The sequence below is a fragment of the Tigriopus californicus genome, chromosome 5 (assembly GCF_007210705.1).
Source record: "Tigriopus californicus strain San Diego chromosome 5, Tcal_SD_v2.1, whole genome shotgun sequence".
Classification (NCBI taxonomy): Eukaryota; Metazoa; Arthropoda; class Copepoda; order Harpacticoida; family Harpacticidae; genus Tigriopus; species Tigriopus californicus.
In genome coordinates, this window is record NC_081444.1 from 4,265,829 (window position 1) to 4,291,698 (window position 25,870).

Genomic DNA, 25,870 nt, shown 5'->3' on the forward strand with positions numbered 1-25,870 from the left:
ATTGCTAGGTATTGAAAACATAACAAATTGCAAAAACTGTTTATTTATTACAGTTGTTCGACTACCCTAATATCAAATTGCTTCCTTTGCAGAGCAGACAAATTGATGCAAAATGTGATAGTTTCCGGTAATAAATCTATCTTCGTTTATTACCCAGATACTGCTGGAATGGAAAATCTCATTTATGTCTTCAGTTGTCACAGAGGAAGTGCACATTTAATTTGATACTCAAATTAATTATTTGAAGTTGTTTGATTCAAAGTTCCAAATTTATTTAGATATAATCTATTTGCGTGCAAGCTAATCATATCACAACAATACATGTAAAGCAGTCAATCTATCAAAGATTTATCCCCAAACGCAATTTTGCTTAAGCTATATCCTGAGAGCATCTCTTTCTTTCAATATTTTTTAAGACTAACGCTAACCCAAGGTACAACTACGAGAACAAACATTTTGAACTATATATGTAGACACCCATGTCATGCTGTAAATATGTTATTCAAACACACAGCGAGGCCTTTTCAGAATATTTAGTCCTGGCTGCACAATTTTTAGCATTTTCAGAAAGCTCCATTCCTTGTCGCCAGAGGTACTCTAGTCCATAGGAAGTCTTTTAATGCCAGAGTCTCTTGTATTTGTACGCCATCTACCGACTAAATGTAGATTTTCTGATCTACTCGAATCCTACAGTATTCATTATTTTAGTCAGCTTTTTGGGGACTTTATCGAGATACTAATTAGAGCTCGAATCCCCTTGAATTATCCTATATGCAAATATAACGCCAATTTGATGTTTACCACTCTACTCAACCCAGCTTTAGCAGGCTTACGGCCCTAGTTGTGGTACACTACCAACTGACTTGACATCATGATTGTAACGAAGGGATCCCTCAACCTTAGCTTCCTACTAGAGCTGTGCATAGAACCGAATCCGATCAGATTCGGATTCGGATCGGATTGGCCAACAATTTTCGGATTCGAATTGTGAAAAACTTTTTGGATTCGGATTCGGTCGGATTAAGCATTTCGTTCGGATTCGGATTGGGGAATAAAAGAAGTAGGATTGGGTTCGGATCTAATCCAAGTCCAAAATTGCAAGATAAATAAAATGAATCTTAAGTTGTTTTGAGAATGGCCTCTCTCACAACTTTAAAAATGTGAGGGAAATCAAAGAACATAAAAATCAAAATTTGGGAACGGACCTACTATCTTCAAAGTTATCACAACTGTGTGGCAATCCCGCACAAATAAAGAAATCAAAAATTTCAGAAAATAATATTTAATTTTTATTGCGACTCTTGTTCATGTCATGGCGTAAAAATTAATATAAATATGGTTTATAAGCATTACACAAGCATTGTTGATATATAAAAGAAAAATGTCAAAACGGTAAAAGCAATAAAATAGTTGACTATAAATTGATATCACAGTGAGTATGACCAGCATTGTTCAATTCACATGAAAAAAGTAAACTGGGGAATTGCAGACAGTACCAAGACAAGGGGATAGAGGTAAATGATGAAAATCTTGGTTACTGCAGTAGAGTGCGTGGGTCAGATTGAACAGATCTTTTGTCAGCTCCCGTTGTTGATGGCATTTGGGCAGGAGCTGAAGAAAGGTTCGTGACCGCCAATACTCCAAAGGGATGTCGGGCCAAGGGCAATGTGGTGTTAACAAGTCCTTGACCAGGAAGGACAACTTGTGTCAGGACATCACCTCCGGAAAGGTCAGGTTCCCAACACTGTTGGACACTAACCTTGAAAGCCCGATGGTGAGGGGCTCGGTTTCGCATAAAAAATGCGTCCACACATTGTTGGCATATTGGGGCACACAGAGGTATTGCTTGAGAAATTTGATGAATGTGGCATCTGCGGATTTGAGGGCGGATTGTGAGGAGTTTGGGACCCACAGATGAAGGCCGTAGAGGAAAATTGGAGTGATGTAGGTCCAGACGAGTTGAAGAACTATTGGAAGGGGAAGATTCTTGATGGGTAGTCTATTGCACATGTATCCGATCCTAGCCCTGGCTTTAGTTATTGTGGATTTGAGGTGATTGGTGAAGGAGAGTCGGGTGGAAAAGGTGAAACCGACATAGTTGAAATACTTGACAATTTCAATCAGACTATCAGACAAGCCCTCTAGTTGGGGCATCTCCTTCTTAGCTCCCTCTGGTTTCAAACATTTGAAGTGATCTCGACGTTCGCCATTTTGGTGTGTTTTGCTTGCTCTCGTTGCGTTGAAGGAAGCAGGAACGTTTGAACATAAATGGACAAAATGTGAAAATGGACAAAACATGTGAAAAGGCAAAAAACGCTGGAAAAGGGCGAATAGACCCGAAACAGGCGAATAGACTCTAAAAAGTCGGAAAAGTGTCAAAAACCGTATTCGACCTTTTTTTACAGCTATAGTCATGACTAGGCTCCGACAAAATATGTTTTGTCTACGTCGAGTAGAAATTCTAGAAGTTTAAGGGTTCGGATGTACGGAAGAGCTGAGCGATTGGGAAAGAACTTCATTCGTTCGCGGCCTTCATGAAAATTTCTTGCTGTTGAAGCTTTGAAATACGTTCTCACCGGAACTGGACAGGCCTAGATACGATCCCCATTTCATGCGGAGATTTTTTTGCATTTCACCACTTCATGCAGGCATGTCTCGCACCGAAAGTGGTATTATTGTTCGGGGTCGATAGACGTGTGAAAGCAAGTTTCAAGTCAAGCCAAATTTGATACTAAAGTTTGAAGTCCAGAACATAAAGAATTATATTCCTATGAAACAGTTCACAAATTAAGATGCAACCCTAAAACTTGTTGCTGACAGTATCTCATTCATGATTAAAATATTCCTAAAATAAAATTTATTTATATTTTCTAAAAGTCAGCGTTTACACGCACCCCTCGTTGTTCATGCCTCCCATGGCGCAACTAACTGATATTTTTCGTTAGTCGGTTGCCAAAACTTCATCCAAGGTGTTTCAAGCAACGATGGGAAAAAGGAATCTCATCCACTATTTTCTACCGGGTGGCCAAAAAGGCCCTTAATGACTTTGTATCCCTGGTTTCGTGTATAAGGCTTTCATTGGCCACAAAATCAGACTTCTGAACGTTTTTATATTATACATGAGGTCTTTTAATCATGGTCTTGAGCACATTTTGCATGATCAAACTCTTTAGCATAATGAAGAGCCCAGATACCACAATAAGTACCACTGAAATAATGTCAAGACAATTTTGAACCATCTCGTTAGAATTTTGGTCATGCTTTTACGAAATCAAGTGGCTCAAAACTTTTTGTTCAATATGTCAAGAAGGACGAAAGACATGGAGACTCCACTCGGCAGTCACCAGCACATTTTTATTGAATCTGATTGCAATTAAGCCACTGATATTTTTTTGACACAATCATTTTGAGTTGAAGGAACTTACATAGCAAGCTTCAGCACGATTGGGCTTTAGTAGACGAGTAACAATCAATTGAAATTTAGCAATCTCTGGGTACTTGAGCGAGTCATTTGAAGGAAAATTGACACCTCAATCGTCCAAAAGGAAGATTATTGTGACGGCGGTTAATACGTCGTAACAATAACTGTACTGGGTCTTAAAATGCCCTCAGTTCTACAAAAATCATTTCATTTGCTCTGAATTTTGTTACCTAGGCTTCAGATTGCCATACCCAAATTTATTGCAAAATAAGCTTGTTGACTTGACTAGAACTGGAAATGATACTTTCGCAAGGAGCCTCCACATCCATGTATTCCGTCGTCCTTGAATCTGTACTTGTTTTCAAGTTATGCTATGAAAGACAAAAATTGTAAAAAAACTCGCAAATTTGCCCTGAACTGAGGATACTCGTAGCCACTGATGCATTTTAATAAATGTTTTGCAATCTTCATCGTGGTTACAAGTCCACACAGCTATAGAGCGAAAAAAGTGAAGTTTGCAAGCTTTGTGGTCAGGCCGAACAAGCTTCGACATGAAGGCAATTTTCAATTCCTATCATAATTCAACCATAGCTACTCTTCAGTGTGTGTTTTTAAGTTGATTCTTTGTGCTTCAAAGAATGCCATTCTCAGTTCCTTAATGCAAGAAGAGAAACAAAATATTGTTAGGAGACACAAGAGGTACGATATCAAGGAGCTATGAAGCTCAGGAAAGAGTAGAAGATAATTGCATATGATGGCCAAGCACTGCCAGGAAAAAGAGGTTGCAAAATAAGATGAGGATTGGTAGCGTTTCTCGAGAACGATTATTTTTTTTTATTATTTCTTCTTGTCAGTGACAATTGCCGAAATCTCATTGATGTTCATGGTTGGCTCTGCACTATTAAAGCACCACGCTGGAGCGTGAAAAGACATGAAATACAACGAGCAGATGATTGTGGTAGTGAAGCATTCCAAAAGTGTTGTTGTTGAGGAATGTCTCCTAGGATGTACGGAAAAGTGCTTTTGTTTTTTCTTGGATTGACGTTAGGAGTCATGTTGGGGATTCTTTATGAAAGCTCTGACGTGAATTATGAAAAGGTGATTGGAGCCATTCTTTATTCATACCCTTTGAAAACGTTCAATCCCACAGTGTTTAAATTGCAGATCCAACGTCGAATCATGGACGCTTTAAAGCAATCAAATGTGCCATTGATTTCCTCAAGGGAGATTGACAAAGCCGTGCAAACCAAAGGGTCGTCCGTAGTGGCGAAGATGGAACAAACAGATCCTACCCTTCATCGTCTGATCAAGCAAAACCACATGTTCCATCCATCTTCCCACGCTCTGCCATATTATTTGGATAATCCTCAACGCGATCCGTCTATGGGACAAGGACAGTCCATTCGAAAATTATTCAAAAACAAGGTATTCAGAGGAGCAGTTTATTTTGTTGAAGGTTTCGTGAGCACTAGAGTTACCGTTTCATGGGGCTTGCTTATCGCCCTCAGTCGTTCAAGACCCGGCGATTTTCGGCCGATGTTTTGGAACTCTGTGGAGGGAAAAAACAATCGGTGGAATTGCCGGAATTAGCCTCGAAATCGAAAGGGTTTGACGGAATTTTGTCCCAACAACAGAAGGATTTGACGGATGAGACATGCTTTGTTTATTTTTGACAACGGAGTGCTCTTGACAAAGGACACCACAAAGTTAAGCATTATAAGATGAAAATCAAAAAATCTTATAAGTCACACGGTAGCCTTGCACTATCAAAATTACGAAGTACAGGGTGTGGCATCTAAATCTGCTGCCAATTTTAAGCTCGATAACTTGTGACTGGTTTGTCAACGGTGAAAATAGTAATTTTGGGAAAGTAAGCTATACTCCTTGTGAGCCAAGATGTATTAGGAGAAAGATTAAAATATTTATTCTAAATTTGAAGCCGTCCTGATAAAGGAGTTTGTCTCCCTTCTAACTGATCACAATGCGTGAGCAGGAAACTTGACTGTCGTCACTCTTTAGGATCTCATGAGTGCTTTTGACCAATCACCTGGGGTATTTATTGTTCATCTTGGGACAAGTTCATCTTGATGGAAAAGAGCCAAATCACAAAATCATGTTTTGTTGAACTGGCTCCTCAAGCTTTTTTATCAATTTCGTGCAGTTCTTTAGAAGGGCTCTTATCTGTCATTCTTTGGACTAGGAATTGACCGTTTTCCCATGGAACCTAAAATCATCTGCAACAATGAGCCATATTGTTGATGCGGGGTTTCTAAATTTCAGGGAAATGGCCCCAACAGACATTCATGGATCGTTATCAACCAAATTGGCAAAACCATTGCTTGGTTTCGGGACTTTTCATAAACTTTTCTAATGCTCCTGACTATCCTGTGGGATGTATTTATGGGCCAGAAGTCTCGAAATATTCTTTTCCAGCGTGGCTTCAAATTGAGACCCACATCTAAGGTTCAGTCCCAAATGGGGCACCCCCGCATGGTTTCGTGAGTGCATATTTTGAGATGCGATTTGTACCCAGTTGCACCTACTGCGAGTATCAGATAGTTTCGTGAACGCACATCTTGAAATGCGACTGGGTAGTATTCAGTACTGTCGCATTTCAAAAAATGTGTTCACGAAACCACGTGGGGGTGCCCCATTGACTTCAAAGATGAAATCATTTTTCAGAGAAAAGTGCCTCATGACATCCAAAATGAATGCACAGATTTGCAGGATTGCATACACATATATACGTTTTTAGTGCATCAATTCCAAGTATTTGGAGATATCTTGCTAAAATAAGAGTTCAGTGCAAAAGAATGATTCGAAATTATTTCTTCGCCATCAATATCTTTAATAGCACCTAACTTTGTTGATCCATAGTTGTAATTCATGGGTGTAGATATAACAGTCAAACATAGCGATCACTAACGACTTTTAATGGTCCCTGGAGTGTCACTCTAATACATAGAACTTCAAAACCATATCTTTTTGATGAGTTGATTGTTAATGGAGTGTACTTCACGAACCATTTGATATTAACCCACCGACCAGTAGATCGTCAAATAATCTTTATTTAGTAATGTTTGATGTAATGATATAACTATTACCAGGGCTTGAACCGTTAATAAAAAAAGTAACGCGATACCGTCACCGCTACATTTAAAAAAGTAATTTGTTACCATTACTTTTGCAGAAATAAGAGGGCCTAAAACTGCATAAAGCCAATCATGCGATTTTTAACGTTAGGTAATTATGAAGTGAAACTAATGACTCATGTGACTATTCATTTTGTCCCATCTCTGGAACATAAGTCATAGCAGTTTTTTCGTTTGTTTTTTCACGGGCCTATCTAACCGCTACATGGAATGTAATCCCCTGTACTATTAAAATGAAAGGTTATAATACGTCAATTTATTACCTTTCATTTTTTTAATAATGATATTTGGTCCACCAACGAGTTTGAGTTAGCAGACCGAGCTAGTCCTTGAATGTAGAGTTGATCTGGAATGCTATCTGAAAAATTTGTCCAAGTCTGACTTGGTAGATGCTACCGGATCAACAACGTGTACATAATCCTTATGAATATTAGAGGGAATCAAATTAAACAATGAAGGAGCCCGAAAAAGAAGAGATGTGGACTTAATTCTTCGAACTAGCCTGGATTTTCGAGGACTTGAAGGGTCTCTCAAAACGCACATTAAGCCTCTACGGTCACTAGAATTGACCCTAAACCCTGGGTTGGGACAAAGCTCATGGATGCTTTTGAAGACGTACAGTATCAGATACCTTTCGTACTTTTTCTGAACACTATACACTCCCAATTTTTTTTAGTCTTTCCCAATACGGGAGCTCTCTTATTCCTGTGATGTTCCTAGTGCAACATCTTTGGACTTGTTCAACCTTTTGCTAACCTGCTGAACTCATTGGAGCCCAAATGGGTGAAGCATATTCAAGATGTGGCTGGACAATCGACGTGTACAAAGTTAGCATCGTGATGTTGTCTCTGGACTTGAATGTGCCATATATCCAACCACACATTTGAAAAGCTTTACCCACCTTAAACTGGATATGCTCATCGAACTTTCCATTATTTTGAAGGACTACACCTTGATCTTTCATAGATAAGACCTGCTCAATATCTTTACCTTCTTATCTACAAGTGGAGTATTCAACCGAAGGTCATTGAGCGGAAGTTCATTTCGTTCAAGGCCATATTACTCTCAGTAACCCAATCAGTAGATTTTAGGCGATTTTTTTCAAAAATCGGGGAGGAAACCTGTACGCATTTTTCTTTCCCTTGTTTAAACGAGAAGAAAGTAAGGTGAATGGTAGGACTGAAAACCCGTTCCGTTACGGTTACCGTTACTTTTTCAGAAAAGTAATGGATCTCCGTCATTCAAAAAGTAACGCATTACTCAAGCCATGCACATTACGCCATGTGCAAAGCTGGACAATCCGTGACGTAGCACGCTTTCTCTACACCATCATAAAAATACGGCTGATAGGGCAAGTTTTAGCTATTTGTCTTTCATTGTTTTGGCAACCCTCTGCCACAATTTTCCATTTTTCCTGCTTCCGATTCAGAGCACCAAGATTATGGGATCTTGAAAATAATAATCCAATTAATCAACATCGCTTAGATGCATTCATTTTTTCCCTCCACCAATCATGTCTGATGAATAATGTAGCCCCTCCTAAAGTAGGGATTTATTCTATCAGCTTTTAATTGGGGAAAAAGTATTTGAAAAGTAAATTCTAATAGTCATTTCTTTCTTACTTACCACTCACTTTGAGGATTAATGTCCCAAGGATATGATTAAACAACAATATATCTGTCTCCCTCGGTGGTTTAGCTACGACAAAATTCAATTCTTTGCCACCAATCTTGCTTTGGCATCAGCTGAAATGACGCGACAAGAGACCCAAATCCACTGCTTCCTGCCAGCTAGCCAATTCCAAGTCAGCCCCAAGAGCTTTACGCGTAATCTGTACATATATCGTCTGAGATTGAACGTCCTTATCTTTTCAGACCGGTGGTTTCTTTATAGAATGTGGTGCCTTGGACGGAGAGACTCGTTCCAACACTCTTGGATTAGAGAAAGATCTTCAATGGTCGGGGATACTCATTGAAGGAGATCAAATATCCGTGCCTAAAATATTATCCAAGAATAGAAAGGCTTTTGTGGTGCCACATTGCCTCTCAACTCAAAATACAACCATGACCGTTAGCTTTGGATCCTTCTCCAATCTTGGCCACATTGTGGATCAAGAATCTGGTGTCCAAGGGGCTCAAGTAATGGACGTCATGTGTCTACCACTTTATGCGATTCTCATGGCGTTGAAGGTCAACTATGTCGATTATTTCAGCCTTGACGTGGAAGGAAATGAATTGGAAATTCTGAAGACCATTCCCTGGGACAAAGTGTCAATTCTCGTGAGTCCCTGGCATTCTAGTTTTTTTGGGATGAGAGTCAGTGCCATTCCAACTTCTATCTCGTTTTCCAGGCTCTTTCAGTGGAAGTCACACACATTGGTGAGACCCACACAAGTGGATCTAGATCTGAGATGGAGTCCTTCATGACGTCCAAAGGCTATCGTAGAATGTCCAAAGTCACGAACAGATTTTTGTTGGCAAATGACATCATTTTTGTCAAGAACGGGTTCAATGAAGACATATTTTTGCCTGATATTGTAACGTGAATAAACTTTCTTGGAGAAATTTCCAATTTAGCCAAGATTTTGGGCCCGATGTAGCCTGTTTGATTTCAAGTTTTTTTACATTGGCACTTTAGTTTCTTGTAGCTCAAACTAAAGCTGATGTTCATTCACTACCCAAGTTTGATGTTTTCGGGAGTTGGTCATTGGGTAACCCTGGGTTTTTCTAGGTACTCTCCGAGAATTACACAGATCCTATATACTGCCCAATTTGCTGGACAAAACGCGTAGCTAACGGGAGCAAAAAGTTGTGCCCAAACAATGGTTGAAGCACCCCTCAACGTTGACTTGAGTTTAATGTAAATCAGAATAACTTGTTGAAGATTCGCAAAAAACTTCATGTTGATTTACAAAAAAGCACTCAGTGCTTATCTTTAATATGATAACAAAGCTGACACATGAATGGGTTACTGAGCATAAAAAATAGAGAAGAAGAAGAGGCAATGACAGGCCCGTTCTCATAAGTAGGCTCTTCAAGTTTCAGATAGCTGATGGGCAACCTCACATTTTTGTTTATGATAATGAATGTTTAATATGAGTAATAAATGCAAAATTCTTTTTCATTGCATAAACTGGTCTGGTTTCTAGTCTGGAATAGACATGAGTGAATAAAATGTCTGGAAATGATCAGCAGTAGCCTCTTTGAAAGGATGGAGGATGAAAACTATTCCAAGGTAAGGCCTAAATCATCATATTAGCCCTATTTCTCAATGACACCATTGGGGTTCCAATGACAATGAGGTACCCCCACGTGGTTTCGTGAATGTAAATTTTGAAATGCGACAATACTAAACTTAACCAAGGACACTAAAGCAAGGAAACGCCACTTTTTGTGATCACCAAACCTTTCACGCCAAGTAAGGCCTAAACTTCTGCTGCTGAAATTTTTAAATGTCAATTATTGGCATAAATATTGCACAAAGTATGTGACTAATATCGTTTTCGTAACCATTGATGGTATGTGCTTGAAACCAGGCATATAAATATACTTAAAATGACTTTAAACATGTCTTAAAGTGCAATAACTGAAAAGTGCTTTTAAGATTTTCTTGATAAAGCAAGAATTTGCTCTAAACACAAGCAGTCAATACTCTTTTGCTAATAATATTATTTGTAGAAAATTGTTTCAGAAACATTTTTACCAAATTTCAAGTAATTTTTTGCGTTTTTTATGAAACTATGGCTCTCACTCTAGGAATGGCCCTCAAACCAAAAGTAGACATACTGTAACTGTTGTTCTTTAAACTCATATGGATGCTTCACAATTATGAAATAATGATTTTAAGAGATTTGGCATCTGTTTTATTGGACTAATTTGGTATTTTGGGTGCTTTTGCAAGAAAAACAATTTACTGGAGTCCAAAGTACTTTGGTATTACTCTGTGCCCCTTAAATAATGCTTGCCTTTTATTCAAACTTCCTAATAAGTAGAAATTTAAACTCTGCAAAAAGATAATTCATTCATTTTTCACCAATGCTTGATGTTTTCTTTCAAATGTGTGGATTAAGAAAATTATTAATTGTCCATCCCAGATATTCTAATATGTTAACATTTATTTACATGCACTTTAATTTCTTATTCCTTATATTTCTTTTATATTTTGTCAGTGTAAGTTAGACATCAATTAATAATGTTATTCTTGTTGATTTTCTATCTATGCGTGTTTTTGAGCCAATTTGACGCAATATTTCACTGATTAGAAAGACAATTTGATTATTTTTGATTAATTTGATGTTTATGAGTATTTCATTTATTCTTCTGACTTTCAAAATTAATTCAGAAATATTTAGTTTATGGACGGAGTTGTATATCAAGGAGATCATGATTTAATTAAAAACACTTAAACGTACTATGTAGGAGAATCTTTTTTTATTGAGACTAGAGTTACTGTCTTGATTCAACGCAATGGCCTAACTTGGCGGTCAGTGGAAAGCCGTGTCGTTTCCTCTCTTTAGAGTCCCTGACCAGGCTCACGTTCCTGTAATGACAATGATGGGGCAAGCCAAAGGTAACAACAATTTCTTCGGAACATCCTAACCGGCGTCTGAAAGAGGTAGGAACGGCCGTGGGGCAGCAGGCGCTCAATGATCCGTCCCCCAAGTGACCAATTCATGTCAATGGGTGACAGCTGGAGGACGTGATCGCTGGGTGAAAGGGGAATCATAATGTTGCCGCCACAGCACTTGACGCCCGGATTGCTCGCCGAGCTTGGATAAAATCCTGAGATACGGGGCGAAGGCTCACCGGCATCCGAAAGGCGACTTCAAAGATAGTGACCAAAGAATCCTTAGGCAGGGCTGAATCCGTCAGCTTGCGGTGTACAACGCCCGAGTAAGAGGGCTTCACGAAAACGGTCATCATTCAAACCGACCTTTATGAGCAGTCCCTTCATGGATTTCACGGCCGCTTCAGCCAGACCATTGCTATGGGCGTGGCACGGCAACGATGTTTCATGGCAAATGAGATAAGTGGTACAAAATTCCTTGAATTTTTGACGGAATTGCGGACCATTGTCACTTCTAAGCCATTTTGGGAATCCATGTTCCCAAAACCATCCCAAAATTGTGCGACAGATGGTTTTGGTGGACAATGACCGTAGATGTGCCACAAAAGGGAACACACTGGAACAATCAACGGCCAATAAAAAATGGTGCCCGTCAATTTCAAACAGGTCCACAGAAATTTGTTCCATTGCAAACGAGGCTTCACCAGACCGCACTGTCTCCCAGCCTTGAGATGGTAAGGCCTCCAGGCAAGTACGGAAACCAGAAATCCGGACACAAATTTCATTTGCCATATTTGGCCACAAGTTTAGCTGACGTGCCAATATGTACGTTTTGGTTACTCCAGAGTGCGATGTATGTAGAAGATCAATGATTTGTGATCTCACTTGCTTCACAAGATCATGCGCTGACGAGAAAGGATGAATAGGTCTTTTCACTGCTTTATTTGATTGTTGGTAGTCAGTCACCAATCTTGCCTTTTTGCCTCCAGGCTTCTCGACAAAGTGATTGGGTGAGGTCCATTCAATGGGTTCTGTACATTGCACAATTGCTCCCGCTGAAAGAAGTTCCTTGATTAGCTCATCAGACATGGGTTTTAAATGAATTGGAACTTGACGTGCTGTAGCTACCTTGCACGGTCTCATGTTTGCTGACTTGTCCAACTTAATGTTCATTTTTGGTCCCCAAATTGTACCTGATGCCTTGCCAAGAGAGTCCACTAACACATCTGTATAGTCAGTTTTGATCTTCTCCACAATGTCGGCTACGTCGATTTCTTTGCTCACAACACCTTGGACGATGTCACCACCAGGGATGGGATGGGGAAAATTCTTCGGAATGATATTCAAGGCCAAGAGATTATGCCAACTAATTAACATTGAACCAACCAAATCTGGTGACACAATAGCAGATATGGAAGCCGTCGGACCACCTGGAACTGACACTGCAACCAAGATAGATCCAGCGTTGGTTATAGATGGTCCATTTGCACCAACAAGATTTGTGGAAGATGGTTGGGGCATGATGTGGGGTGGTAGTTTTGATTCTGGTATCAAGGTGCGAGTAGCTCCTGTGTCTGGAATAGCAGTGATGTACTGAATTTTACCCTTTTCAAACGTGCAGGAGAGACATATTGTTGGTGTTGATTAGAAACACGTTTTGTCAACCACAGCTGGAATATAGGCGGAGGATGGACTTTTGTCTCCTCGGTCGGGATTACTTGGTGTTGGGGCGCTACAAACCTTATCTCTGCCCCGTTGGCTCTCACGTGATCCATTGCGACATCTACCGTGGACATAGGATGACTCCTGGAATTTCGGCTTTTCACGGGACAATGATCATTCCCTTGATTTAATGCGTTTACGACAAACACGCCCCAGAGGCCCAGCCTTGCCGCATTCATGGCAAACAATGTCACGGGGTGGACAGCTCACACGTGCACGTCCACAACAATCACACGCATCTTGATCAATGACTGCCGCCACAGATGTTGTCAATGGTACGGCCTGTTCCCGAATTCCTCGAGCCGACTCAAAGGCAGTAGCCGTGCTTAGAACCGTTTCCAGCGTTGGATCCCTGAGTTCCAAAAGCTTCAAGAACAAGTAGGTGTCATGACGGCATGCAAAAATTAATTTAAACATGCGATTCTTGTTTCCAGTCATTTTTCCGATTTCGGCCTCATCTCCAATAATTCATAGTTGATGATAATAGTCTATGAGTTTTTGCGTCTGCTTCTTCTTGCACTGTTTCCATGTTAGACGACGTCCAAAGATGGGGTATAATTCCAGAAAACGATCCTCTAACAAACTGAAGCATTCATTAATGGTGTGAATGACTTCTGATGCGTCCAGCTATTGTTGTGAGAAGCTCTCCTTCAATTCTTGCCAAAAAATACGCCCTCTGCTCCTCAAGTCCAAGAAGATTCATGTTGGACGCAGAGTAATAAGCTCTGAATTGGCTAGTCCAAACCCGCATCTCAGTTGGGGTAGATTCTGATGTTAGTGCCAAGGGCTTGAGATCACTGGCCGCTCGTAACTGTCATATATGCTTGGACGAAGGTGGGCTTTGATTCTTATCGGATGAATTCTCCTTCAAGGATGACGACATTTGTCCAACCACTCCAAGCCTTCTCATCAGACCTTCAAGAACTGACTCTTGTTCTTCAGCATACGTTGGCTCATCTTGCACCACTTGGTCAGCAAGCTCAGCAAATGCAGCCACACGTTGTTGTAAATTGTTGACCAGGTTGTACACAAACAACTTGTCCACATTGTTGCCCGCCACAACATCCGCGATAAACCGTTCCTCCCTCGTGAAATGACCTTTGTGCGTTCTGATTGAAGCTTTTGTGGTAGCCATGGTACTGTTTCGGATCTAGCCCCAAAATGAAACACCTCTGCCATTGAATGGAGGGCACCGATGGATTACCGAACCAAGGGAAGGAATGGTGGGAGTGGGTTCTTCCGCTAAAAGGTGGTTCACACCGGTTGCGCCATGTTGGATTACAATGTGGCAGACACGAACAACTTTTGGACAGGTTGAAGTCTCGAACTCAAGTGTCAATTTATTCGTGTTCGATGGAGAGCAAAACAACCAATTAGCCAAGAGGGGACAAGAGTTCATAGGAAATGCAAAATCCAACAAGCATCTGGATAAGCATCTGACTGGAAGGAGGTAGGAAGTGGAGTCGTGCAGGGGAGTGTGATCAGGCCGTTGCTTGTTCTGGTATATGTTTCCGACCTTCCAAATCGAGTCCTAAAACGCCACTTTCGTGAGCATGTTTGCGGATGACACAAAAATAGGAAGACAAATCATTGGCAATGTCGCTGATATCAATGCATTGTAAGCAGATGTTGACCAACTTTCAAGTGCAACCAATGCATCTCGGAGTAAGAAATCCTTGGCAAACGTACACAATCAATTCCGTTCCCGTAGAAAATGTGCGCACTCATAAATACTTGGGCATAGTAATATCAGACGATTTAAAATCATCAAAGGACATAGGTAATATAGCAAAGAAAGCTAACAGTGCCCTTGGTCATACAAAAAAGTATTCCTCTGCGAGATCAAGGCAGGTTTTAGTCGATCTTTATGGAAACTTTATGAGGCCCTCTTGTAATTCAATCAAAATGATAGGAGGCTTGTCGGGCTCTTATGAGGCTCGGCTGAAAGAGATGGGACTGACAACTCTACAAGTGCGAAGAAAAAGAGGAGACCCAATCCGAGTTTTCAAAATCATGAAGAATATGGACCATTTGAAGCCTGGCGACTACTACAAATTCGTAAAGCACAACCCAACAACAAGAGAGCAAACCATGAAAAACTTGCCCGTTCCCAAAGGGAAGTTGGACCTATGGAAAGATTTTTTTGGGTTAGATCCATACCAATGTGGAATTCATTACCAAACGAAACTTGGGAATGGTAAAGTTTAAACCAAATTAAATGCTTCTTTGACAAAAATAACTAGATGTGATCAAACAAAGCTAACAACAAGTCCCCGAATATTTTCCCAATCACCATTCCTTTGGTCTTTGAAGATTAAAAAAAGTTCTTTATCACCTTGATCTTCCTTTTGCCTAGAAACCCCTGGTTTCCTGGGAGATGTGAGGCTTTGAATTGTGGTAATGTCAATTTGCACAAATCCTGAAAGGGTGGCTCAGACTACTTTGCTTTGCATACAAATTTTTTCAGAGCGATCAATATACCAAAGCAAGCACCATATCATCAGAACCGTAAGAGATTGCTCTTTCACATAAATCCAGTTTTGTAGTGGTAATTTCAAACGCAAGATTTTCTTAACGGTTGTCCCAATTTGTTTGGTACCACACTCGTAAATGCAAGACTTTATTTTAGAGCATAAAGAGCAAGAAGGTGGTTTCAAACAAGAATCAAGATATTTTTGCCTTATAAGACAACCACAATACATGAAAACCGAAACAATGAAAAACTTTTTTTCCTTTTTTAATAACTCATTTCAATATTTCGGGACTTATTTTGGCTAATTTTCATAGGTTTCCATCTGTTTCCCCCCAACGGCAAACTCCCACTGTAGTTCCCCGCCAGTCAATCTCCCCCACAGTGAACTTCCCCAACAGCAAACTCCCCAGGAGTGAACTCCCCCACAGTGACTCCCCACAGTGAAATCCCCCAACATGAAACTCCCCAAGGAGTGAACTCCTCCACAGTGAACTCCCCTACAGTGAAATCCCCCACAGTGAACTCCCCTACAGTGAACTCCCCCCACAATGAACTCCCCCACAGTGAACTCACCACAGTGATCTCCCACAGTGATCTCTCCCACAGTGAACTCCCCCACAGTGATCTCCGCCACAGTGATTGTATTTAAAAATGTAATTTTGGTTGTATAAAAACTTCCTTGGTTTATTTGGTTAGTATCAGTACTACAAACACGGAACTAATAATCATTCGGTGAAGTTCACATTCCTTGCACGTAGGGAATTTGTTTTTGGGAGTCAGGTATGCGTTATGGCCAAATATTTTTTTCATGGAGACACTAAGAGTGCTTACTACTGTCTTACTAGTAAAATATACAAACTGGGTTACCTAAATTTGAAATCTAATCCAATTCATAATGAAAAGCCTATCCTTTAATTAATCAAAACCCAGTGAAAACAAAGCAATGAACCCATGATAACAGGGTTCACTATGGGGGGGTTACTGTGGAGGAGTTCATTCCTTGGGGAGTTTCATGTTGGGGGAGTTCACTGTGGGGGAGATTGACTGGCGGAAAACTACAGTGGGAGTTTGCCGTTGGGGGAAACAGATGGCCACCATTTTCATAACCTAATAAAATTATTCTGACCAAAGTCACACACCATTTTCCCATCCCTAATTATGACTTATGGAGAACATATTCCCTTGTATGGGTATAAAAACCAGAGAAGAATTTTGAAAAAAAACATCGGAATTAGGAAAGAAATTGTGATCGTCATTTTGAGATTTAAAACCCAATATGATATTGTTTTGTCTATTATTTTTTACTTCGCATGTCTATTTGTCTTTTATATTTAAATACAGGAGACTGTTGCACCATAAAAACAACATTGGAGGCAGCTTTGTAAAAGCAAATTTGAATATTGCAATTCCGATCAAAAGTGAGATCAAGAATGCATCAATCATTTACATTTCAAAAGTCCTATATTTGGTTTTACGTGACTCAAATAAAGATGAAGATGCAAATGTACATTACTATAATATGCACTCTTCCTGGTTGCTTGTCATGTCCTAGACGAGGCAGAGGGCGTTGTTCAACATGCTGAAAAACATTCTGGAAAGGAAAAGACTACTAATCCTTGGGCGAGTCCAGCAAAAGTCGGACTCGTACGAGTCCTTTAATTTTTTTACTTTTTGCCGGACTCGAGTCCGGCAGAGAACTCGAGGCCTTTACTACAGTCAGTTTTAGTGAAAAGACTCGTCTTGAGAAATTCTAAGTCCTTTCTAAAGGACTCGAGTCCAGCCCATTTCTCCAAAATCGAGTTAAAGACGCGAGTGCACTCGGACTCGATTCTGGACACGCCCCAGGACTACTCCAGTCTTTTGCTGGGCTCAAGTCAAACAAATGAACTCATCTTGTTTTACTAAGTTAAATAAATCTTTCCTAAGATATACAAAAACATACTCTTCCGTGCGAGGGTTTGTCGCAACTCACAGAAAAACTCGTGCTTGGTCTTCTTTTTTTAATTGCGTTTGAAAAACTGCATCACTACTTTTGAAAGTAAAATACTTAGGAATTATCATAAAGGCTTGGCTATTTATTTCCATTCAACGACCAGAACTACACGACTTGAAAGGGTAAACAATAATCAGCCATGACAATAAAGCACTTTATTTCTTTTGTGAAATAAGCCAAGATGAACTCAGTTCGGCTCTGAATCGTGCTAGTTTTTTATTGCACGTCAAACAAGTAGTAGTAGGCATGTATGGGGACAATAATCAAATTGGACAATAAAAAGTGCTATCTACTTATGCTAAAGGTGTCTAAGAAATTACATCTGGCACTGAAACCCCGTCAAAGACACCTCTTTTGACAAATATGAAATCGTTGGCCAGTCGGCCAGCATTGATTACTTTGGAAATTATTCTATAGCCTTTAGACTCCATAAAGGACTGCAATTCAGACTTGGTGCCAGTGGTGTGAGACTCTCCAATGTGAGTAAATTCCACGGATAGTGCCTAAAATGGAGAAAAGTTATCTTTAGATACAAAGTAATTAATAAATAGGTAATAAATAGACGAATTATAACCTTTCATTTTAATAGTACTGGGGATTACATTCCCTGTAGCGGTTACAAAATGTTGTAATTCAAGTTAAGGCGAAGCGACGGTTCATCTACTGTAACTTTATTGGCAAAAATCGGCCATTTATAGGAGTTCAATGTACACCAACCAGGAGCAGAGAGCACATTACACAGCTATTAAGATGACGGAACAATATATCTAGAACTCTACTGTTGTGTCCCTGCGGGAACTCCCTTCTTGAGGGTCGTTTCTTTACATATTTATTCAGTAGGGTAACCAATAACATTTTTCAGAACTCTTGTTAAATGCAGAACTTGCGCCCCCTCCATACAGTGCTACCAGATGGCGTTTTAGCCCGCCAGATTTCGCTACTTCTAGCGTTTTTCGATTCTACCTGGTGGGGAGATTTTTCTTTTGACGGGGAAAATAAATCTGGCCGTTTTCTGGCGTTTTTTGAACTTTGTGCGGCAGGTGCGGTGGGGGATTTTCGACATTGACGGATAGGCTGATTTAGAAGGGTTGTTTGTTTTTGATTGACATTAGGCGTTTTTAACCCAAAGTTCAAGGAAACTGGCATATTTTTCCTCAGCTTTTAGGATGTTTCGCAAGAATGCAAGTTGTGCATCGGCAATTTTATCTCATCGCACTTTCAGTTTCATACTAGTTGTAGAATGATCAATTCATTTTTCGAGAAATAACATAGCTATGTGTTTAGTACAGATTGAGTACATGCATTATGGTTTCAATTGAGGTTTTCAAGGTTTCAAGTAAGTGTTTTCAACTTCAGAGGCAATCACTGTTCTCACGGCTGCTTTCTCAATCAATACATTAGACCTGGCACAATTTTGGACAAAACGGCAATGCATTTTTTTCACTGAAAATTCGGTATGTTCAAATAAACAAAATTTTCACTTGTTTCAGCATTACAAAAATGTCCCCATTCTACTCCCCCTCTTTCGAAAACCCAAGCCATTGACAAACATGCACGGCCACTAGGAAAGATTACAGAGTTGAAAAACTTTTTCTGTCATGTTTTAAGGTAGACTATAATTTTGGGCAGATGCCACGTCACTCACATTTTTATGTGTGAAAAATGTTCAAACAGTACACCCCTACATTTCCCAAAAACTATGAAGGATAGTTTTGCTTTATGAGATGCAATGTTTCAAAGTAGTTGAATTGTGAAATCCACAGACTAGGGTAAAACATCTGCAACTTTGCTAATTTATACTTCACAATCCTAAAATATCTGGTTATAATAGTCAGTGGTGAAAACAAGTTCTGTGTATGACACAAATAGTTAACGGAAGGCCAATAAATTCAACTCATGCAGAAAAGCATCCGATTGTACATTGATGTGCCCTAGAATACTAAAAGAATATCTGGCGTTTTTAAAAATATACTTGACGGTGTATGTCTTGAATTGGCGTTTTTAGCCTGTCGCGACCAGGCAGCACTGCTCCATTAGCTGACTTTTTCAACAGGATCGTTTGGGTCGTCGGATAGTTCGGTGAGGGCGCGCAGAGTCGAGGTTAATACCGGAATCTTGATGGTTAGAATGAGTTGGGTACGTTTTGGAAATTTTGACAAATGGTTTGATTGCTTCAAACTGAAATTACCTCGCCAATCAGATCCCACGGACCTGAGGAGTGGTGTTGAATTCTCATGAGTGTGCCCATGGGTATTGTCTTTCGCATGACAATTGTAACGTTTCTCCGCTTGCGTTTGATGGAGACGTCTTTGCTTTTTGGCGTTTTCCCTCGCAGATTCGGGGATTGCCTCATAAGTAGATGCCAGAACTGGCATCAAACTTCGCTGAACTCGACCAAAGAGCCATTGTGAAGGTGCTTTGCCGTCTGGGGTTCGGGGAGTGTTTTTCCATTTGCCAATGCAAGGTGGAAATGGTCCATATTGAAATGGCCATTGATCCAGCATTTTTTGACAAGAAGTTTCATGGCCTTTACTGCCGCTTCAGCGTGGCCATTAGATTGAGCATAATGCGCTGAAGAGATAGATGACACAATGACAAACGTAAGGCAGAAATCTTGGAACTCGGCGGATGCAAACTGAAGTCCTCCATTGGATTGGAGTTTGACTGGAACACCGCAGGTGACAAAGATAGCTTTCAATTCCCGGATGGTTTGTCCCGCATTCAGAAGCCTGGTGAAACGTATTACCACAGGCCAGGCTGAGAAGCGATCAACAGCAACCATTAAGTGCACCCCCCGTATTTAAATAAGTCTACCGAGATTGTTTGAAATGGGTACTCAGCATCATGTTCATAAATTAAGGTTTCTTGTCGTTGGCATGGACGATATTTCTGGCAAGTGTCGCATTCCTCTACCATTTGCCGGATTTGGTTTCCCATGCCGTGCTAGAAATAGAGTGCATGCGCTCGAGTCCGAGTTACCCCTTGGTGAGAAACATGAAGCAGGTGTAAAACGATTTGACGAGCCCCTGGTGGAACAAAAATTCCGTTTGAGTTTTTAAGCACAAGACCCTCGGCTGACAGAGACAAATCGTTCCAGTCTTTGATGTAGGTGCGGGCCGAATGTGTTTGTGGCAGACAATTCAGTTGATGTTGACTTGTGTTTCGCAATGTAAATGCCGATGCTTGATAGTCTGTGTCCTTATGGGTTACTTTGATAATGAAATCCAAGGAAAGATCATGGAGCACGGAATCCGGATCTTCTTGAAAGCACACTTGCCGGCAAAGAACAACATCCACATCCGCTACTTCATCCCGTGGATCAGGGTATCCGCGGCATCCGCAATCCGATGTGTAGACCCAGGGACCCAACGCAAAGTGTAGTTATAACCAACAGTTTTTTCCAGAATGTTTTGCATTCGTGGATTGTCCACTGAGGCCAAATTAGGGTTATTAGCAATAGATTCAAGGAGTTTGTGATCAACAATGACACTAAAATGTGGCAATCCTCTGAGGTAAGCACGGCATAATGAAATGGCATATTGCATGGCCAGAGCCTCCAATTCACCCACAGAGTATCTGGTTTCTGCCGAAGCAAGAAATCTACTGCCACATTGAATGAGTTTCCATTAGGGATCTTCATCTGTTCCTTGGTTCTGAAGTAAGGCAAAACCGAGCCCATTGAGCCGTGATGCATCGGTCAGAATTTGAGTTTTACATTCAACGTTAAAGTGAGCCAAAATCGGAGGTGAATAGGCCAAATTTGTCAATAATTCGCGCAGATAGTAGAAACGTAGCAGGTATGATATCGAAATCGACCAAGAGAGACCAAGAAATTAAAGTGTAGGGCACATTGAGTGAGGCAAAGACTGAGCAAAATACCTCTCGATCATGCCATACTAGTTTTAATTGCCTCTCCATCACACTGCACCTGGGATCCATTGGCCACAAACATGGGGATGGATTTATTTGGATTAATTGGAATGCCGGCTTGCTTGAGGATATCAATTTGGACAATGGTCTCATTTGAGCTAGTGTTGGGTATAACTTGAATATACGCCACAAGGTTATCATCACCATCATCAAAAATTGAATATCTGCCATTGGAGTGCTGCAATTGTTCAGTTGTTTGCTAAAGTGACGGCAATCTACCCAATTGGCATTTGAGACAATTGGTCCCTGATTGGTTATTGCTGCATGGGCATGGGATTTTTCTCCTTTGCGTTTGGAGCACACACTTTGAAAATGATTGAGAATCCCACAGAGATTTGTCCATTGACACGTGCGTTTCATATCCACAATGGGAACACCGGTTGTTGGATGTCCTGTTATTGGATTTGTCTTGTCTCATTTTTTCCTGTTGTTTTGATGCGTCGAGACATGGCAGTCAAATTACGTTCTGAGGATTCCCAGGCAAGGCATTCCCTCTTGATTTCTTCATAATTAGTGGATGTTTGCATGCGGATGAGATCTGAAAGTAATTCTTTGCATGAGATATTGGCCACAATGCGGGAAGCCAAGATCTCCTCATAAGGGATGCATTGAAGTTCAGCAACATCTCCCAATAATCACAGACGCACTAGGTAATCGCAAAACCGTGCATTATCTCTTTGCTTGCAGGTAAAGAAATATAAACGTCGTGTGGCGAGATTGAGAGATGATGTAAAATAATTCGTGAGCATGCAAGGCATTGTCGAGAGGGGCGTTTTCATCTACTTCAATTAAGCGTCGTAAGGTGTCCTGTATCCTGGAAGATATACAAGAGCGAAGATGTGCACGTTGTAGCTCAACTGGGAGTGTATTCATTGCGTTAGTCTTGAAGTAATCGTTCCATCTCATGTGCCAGTTGTTGAATTCAGCAATCGAAGCGTCGTTTTGGAGTAGATCTAGTTTGAGAGTTGTGTCTTGCTTACGAGGTAGGGGTGGGCGTGGCCCACAATCTGCCTCGGGAGGTACATTTTGGAGTTTGATCCGCTGTGGATCCATTGCATCCATTTGAGCTAGGTGTAGCTGAGCAGACCGTTCTTCATCTCTGGACCGTATGATGCTGTTCCACGAAATTGCGAGGCCTTCTTCAACTGGCGTTGCCTTGGTATCCAGTTCCTCCCATTGAAGATAATAGGGTTCTTTGAGTTAAGCGTAAATTCGTTTGACGGAGGATACATTTGGTGATGTAGAAGCCATTATGGCATCCGAAATATTTTAAACAAACTTACTGAAGGCAGTGAAGGTATAGCTATATCTTTTACTAGGGTTACCTACTCCATGGGTGTGGAAAACTAGAGAAGTGGATTGAGGCATGAACAACTGGAATAGGCTCCAGTGGTTCATGATTGAGGGCAAATCTGAACCATGCAATCGACCAATTTTATGTCCGAGTGCATTGTGTCGACTTAGGAAGGCAAGAGTAAGAGGTGCTAGAAGTGGAGGAGTAGGAGCCGCCCGCTCCTTCTGTCCTTGGCTACTCCGACGGCACTTGCTCTACGTACTCTAGCCTCCCTAGGTCGAGGCAGAGCAGGCACGAGGCCATGAATCTGGTTGACTGCATAGAGCATTGTTGTCTAGCATGAATCCTTTTTTATTTGAAAGAGGCAATGAATACCAGGAAAGTTGCGTCAAGATTATATTATGATAACTGAGGCAACCAAGATAAGCATTTAAAAATCTATGTTATGCCATTGAATTTGCATAAACACTCATCAAAATTTGTACTGAGATATGCTATTTAACCAAAATATGCTTTTATTCCCAAATTAAGCACTTTCATTTCCATTTATGATTCAAAATCTATATCTGAAAGTCTGAAAAAAATAAGGTTAAAGGCAGCCTAAACTCAAAACCCTAGATTTGCATGAAATATGCTTAAAAACATCAAATATGGAATGTAAACAAAAAAAATCCCCTTTTATGACATAATAATGACGTTTACAACATAAAGTATCCAAAACACAAGGCTGGTGTCATTAACTAAACTGTCAAAACCGAGCTTTGTAACAATTGGTACATGTTCTTAAACTGTTATAACTTGTAAATCAATTCAAACCCCTCAAAAACTGCAAATGTTCATTGATTTTTCGTCCCAATTTCATGGCTAATTCTATGGGAGGATTGAGCCAACGCCAAACGCCAAACATAGCTCATGAGTAGATATCGGACTTGAAATTGATTTGCACGTACTAGAGCAGCAATTCAAAAGGGTTTTTTCGTAACTGGTTCTTTGGATAGTTCAGGCCATCCACATTGAGGTAAACCAATTACTCATAGTAACCTTCTTTGATTTCTACTCAACGTAGAAATCACTGTCAAATTCGATCTCTACTCATGAGGAAATGTGCTGGGGTTGAACGCAATCTAGCTTGTTTCCAATTAGCGTCAAATAGCAATGGGTCAAAAATCTCCACCTCAAATTCCTTGACTCTTCAAACCGGTTTGTTTTCTATGTTCAGTCTCTCGTTGCGCATTGAGTATGTATTGTTGTTCCTCTTGTCATTGACTCTTCCAGCTTTTCTTTCGGTATTTACTCTCCTCTGCTCCATTTTCAATAACCATCTGCCTGTTCTTCCAACTTAATTTGTAACAATGTTCAAAAGTATTACTTATATCAGGGCTGCAGTTCGTTTTCGAGCCACTGCGCCATATTGTGTCCCTTCGGGATAAACATTATTCTCCACTGATTAGTTGGCGGTGCTCATTTTTAAATTTGTGACAAACCGTTAGAAAGGTTTGGAGAGAGACCTTAAAGCCTATTAATATCGTGTTAGGTTAGATTAGGTTTGATAAGGTTAGCTTAAGTTTAAAAAAGTAGCATCACCAACTAATCGGTGGAGAATAACGTTTACCTCCGTTCGGGAACTCTCTTCTTGAGGGTCGTTTCCTTACATATTTGTTCATTAGGGTGACCAATAACATTTTTTTTGAATTCTAGTACAATGCAGAACATCTACTCAACCTTTTTATTAAGTGCAGATTCTACTTCCAACAGAAAATCCCGTGAAAAGAAACTGAGCTATTTGTGTCAATGTTTTAGCCCAAAGATCTTCATTTTACATGAGATATTTAGATATGTAGCTCAATTACGTTTTCTTGCTCTTCTAAGGGGTGGACATGTTGAATCTAAGTTCAATACTTGTAACGGAGTATAATAGCACAGGAAAACATAATGATTACAGAGTGGGCAAGCAAAAATGTCCGATCTTTCATGTTTACGCCCAATAAACCCAACTAATGAAGAATCACAGATCGAGCTTCATCTGATTGGGTAATAAAGGCTGATTTTTTCCTTTTGTTTTTGTCCTCTAAAGTGAAAATTGTCTGAACAGACATTGAAAAGGCAGCGAGTTCCTGATTTACTACATGCCCAAGCTCTTCAAAAAGACATTGCTAAAACTGTTGGAGTTGATGTTGGAACAGCCAGAAGTTTTCAGCATACCAAAAATGCTATGCTGGGAAATCCACAGAAAGAGGTATAGGTAGTGGTGGATTCAACAAGATGAGGGACGAAAGCTTCCTCAAGACCTTTGAAGACCTATCAACAACGACCCCTCCATCAACATCAATGGACATGGTGGCATTCTGGGCAAAGAACATCTCATCTGGCCCCCCTCATCACCAGATCTCAATCCTCTTGACTATTTCTGCTGGGGCGGCACAAGTGGCAACGAGGTAAATGCCACTCATCCAAATATGAACTCCCTTAAGGCTACAATTATTCAAGCCTGAGATGAATGCCCAGATGATTCCATCACGAAGGCTTTTCCAGATTCTGGGCCCGTATTGAGGCCATCATTACGGCCAGTGATGGACACCGTGAATAATAATGACCTAATTAGTACAATGAAGAAACTGTATTTTTGTCACTTTTTAATCATCAAATTGGTGGAACATTTGCGTCAATCCGAATTTCGTTAAAGTCGAAGCGGACCTTTTTGCTCGCCCACCCTGTGTGTAAATGCAAACTTCCAGGATCAAGTGTGAGAGTGAACAAAGCGACTAAGGAGGGTCTCAAAATTAAATGCAATGATTTTCAAGGCTATCTATAGAGAAGGATTCCATTTATTGACTAAGAACTCCCCCATAGTAATTCTTGCGCCTCATCTCAATTGATGTGTACTTGATACCAAAGCTTTAGATTTCGAGATAATTTGCGGTTGGAACAGGGACAGTGTCATGATTAGAGGCGGCCAAAACATTCGTATAACAACTCCGTTTTAGGCCATTAAATATGGAAAGAAACTGGTCAAAATAAGCATTTAGATGTGCATTTAAATCCAAAATAAGCCTTTCAGTATGCATTTAAATCCACACAATGGGTTTTAAAATGAAATCTCAAGAAGACTTTTAGACGCCAACCACACCTGCAGACGGAAAACCAATCTGATACGGACTAAGATATTCCCTATCCGAACCATAAATGGACAATGTGATGGCTAGCTTCGATGGCCGGGCGAGGCTCAACCCTATGACACTAGCACCCCAAATATGGGGAGGTTTAGGCAAGCTCTGGCAGGTTCGTTTGTTTGCTGGTACCAGTGTCAGTGATGCAGGTT

General features: G+C 40.5%; 2 protein-coding genes across 3 annotated transcripts in view; one reads left to right on the top strand and one right to left on the bottom strand.

Moving 5' to 3' along the window:
* Positions 1-4,328: 4,328 nt before the first annotated feature.
* On the top strand, positions 4,329-9,167 carry LOC131880967 (uncharacterized). Of its 2 annotated transcripts, XR_009373313.1 has the most exons (5): positions 4,329-4,519; positions 4,586-4,846; positions 8,448-8,711; positions 8,786-8,852; positions 8,924-8,998. XR_009373313.1 is itself a non-coding variant. In XM_059227699.1 (4 exons), exons 1-4 carry the CDS (start codon positions 4,415-4,417, stop codon positions 9,116-9,118), a joined length of 966 nt encoding a protein of 321 aa, XP_059083682.1. In that variant the 5' UTR covers positions 4,330-4,414; the 3' UTR covers positions 9,119-9,167. The 2 variants fall into 2 exon arrangements, 1 of the variants encoding a protein (XP_059083682.1); XM_059227699.1 differs by having other exon boundaries at positions 4,330-4,519; positions 8,448-8,852; positions 8,924-9,167.
* An 8,293-nt stretch (positions 9,168-17,460) lies between these two features.
* LOC131880968 (uncharacterized) overlaps positions 17,461-25,870 on the bottom strand; it is a 12,412-nt gene continuing 4,002 nt past the window's right edge. Inside the window, exon 4 of the mRNA XM_059227700.1 lies at positions 17,461-17,830. Coding sequence (XP_059083683.1) covers positions 17,636-17,830 — 195 coding nt within the window. The 3' untranslated portion in view covers positions 17,461-17,635. The remainder of the gene's footprint in view (positions 17,831-25,870) is intronic.

What these genes read in the sequence shown, in the direction of transcription:
- LOC131880967 (XM_059227699.1), top strand. Translation starts at nt 4,415, where the DNA reads ATGTCTCCTAGGATGTACGGAAAAGTGCTTTTGTTTTTTCTTGGATTG. An exon ending in GAAAATTATTCAAAAACAAG is followed by an intron (nt 4,847 to 8,447) that starts GTATTCAGAGGA and finishes TTATCTTTTCAG; the next exon opens with ACCGGTGGTTTCTTTATAGA. An exon ending in GGGACAAAGTGTCAATTCTC is followed by an intron (nt 8,853 to 8,923) that starts GTGAGTCCCTGG and finishes CTCGTTTTCCAG; the next exon opens with GCTCTTTCAGTGGAAGTCAC.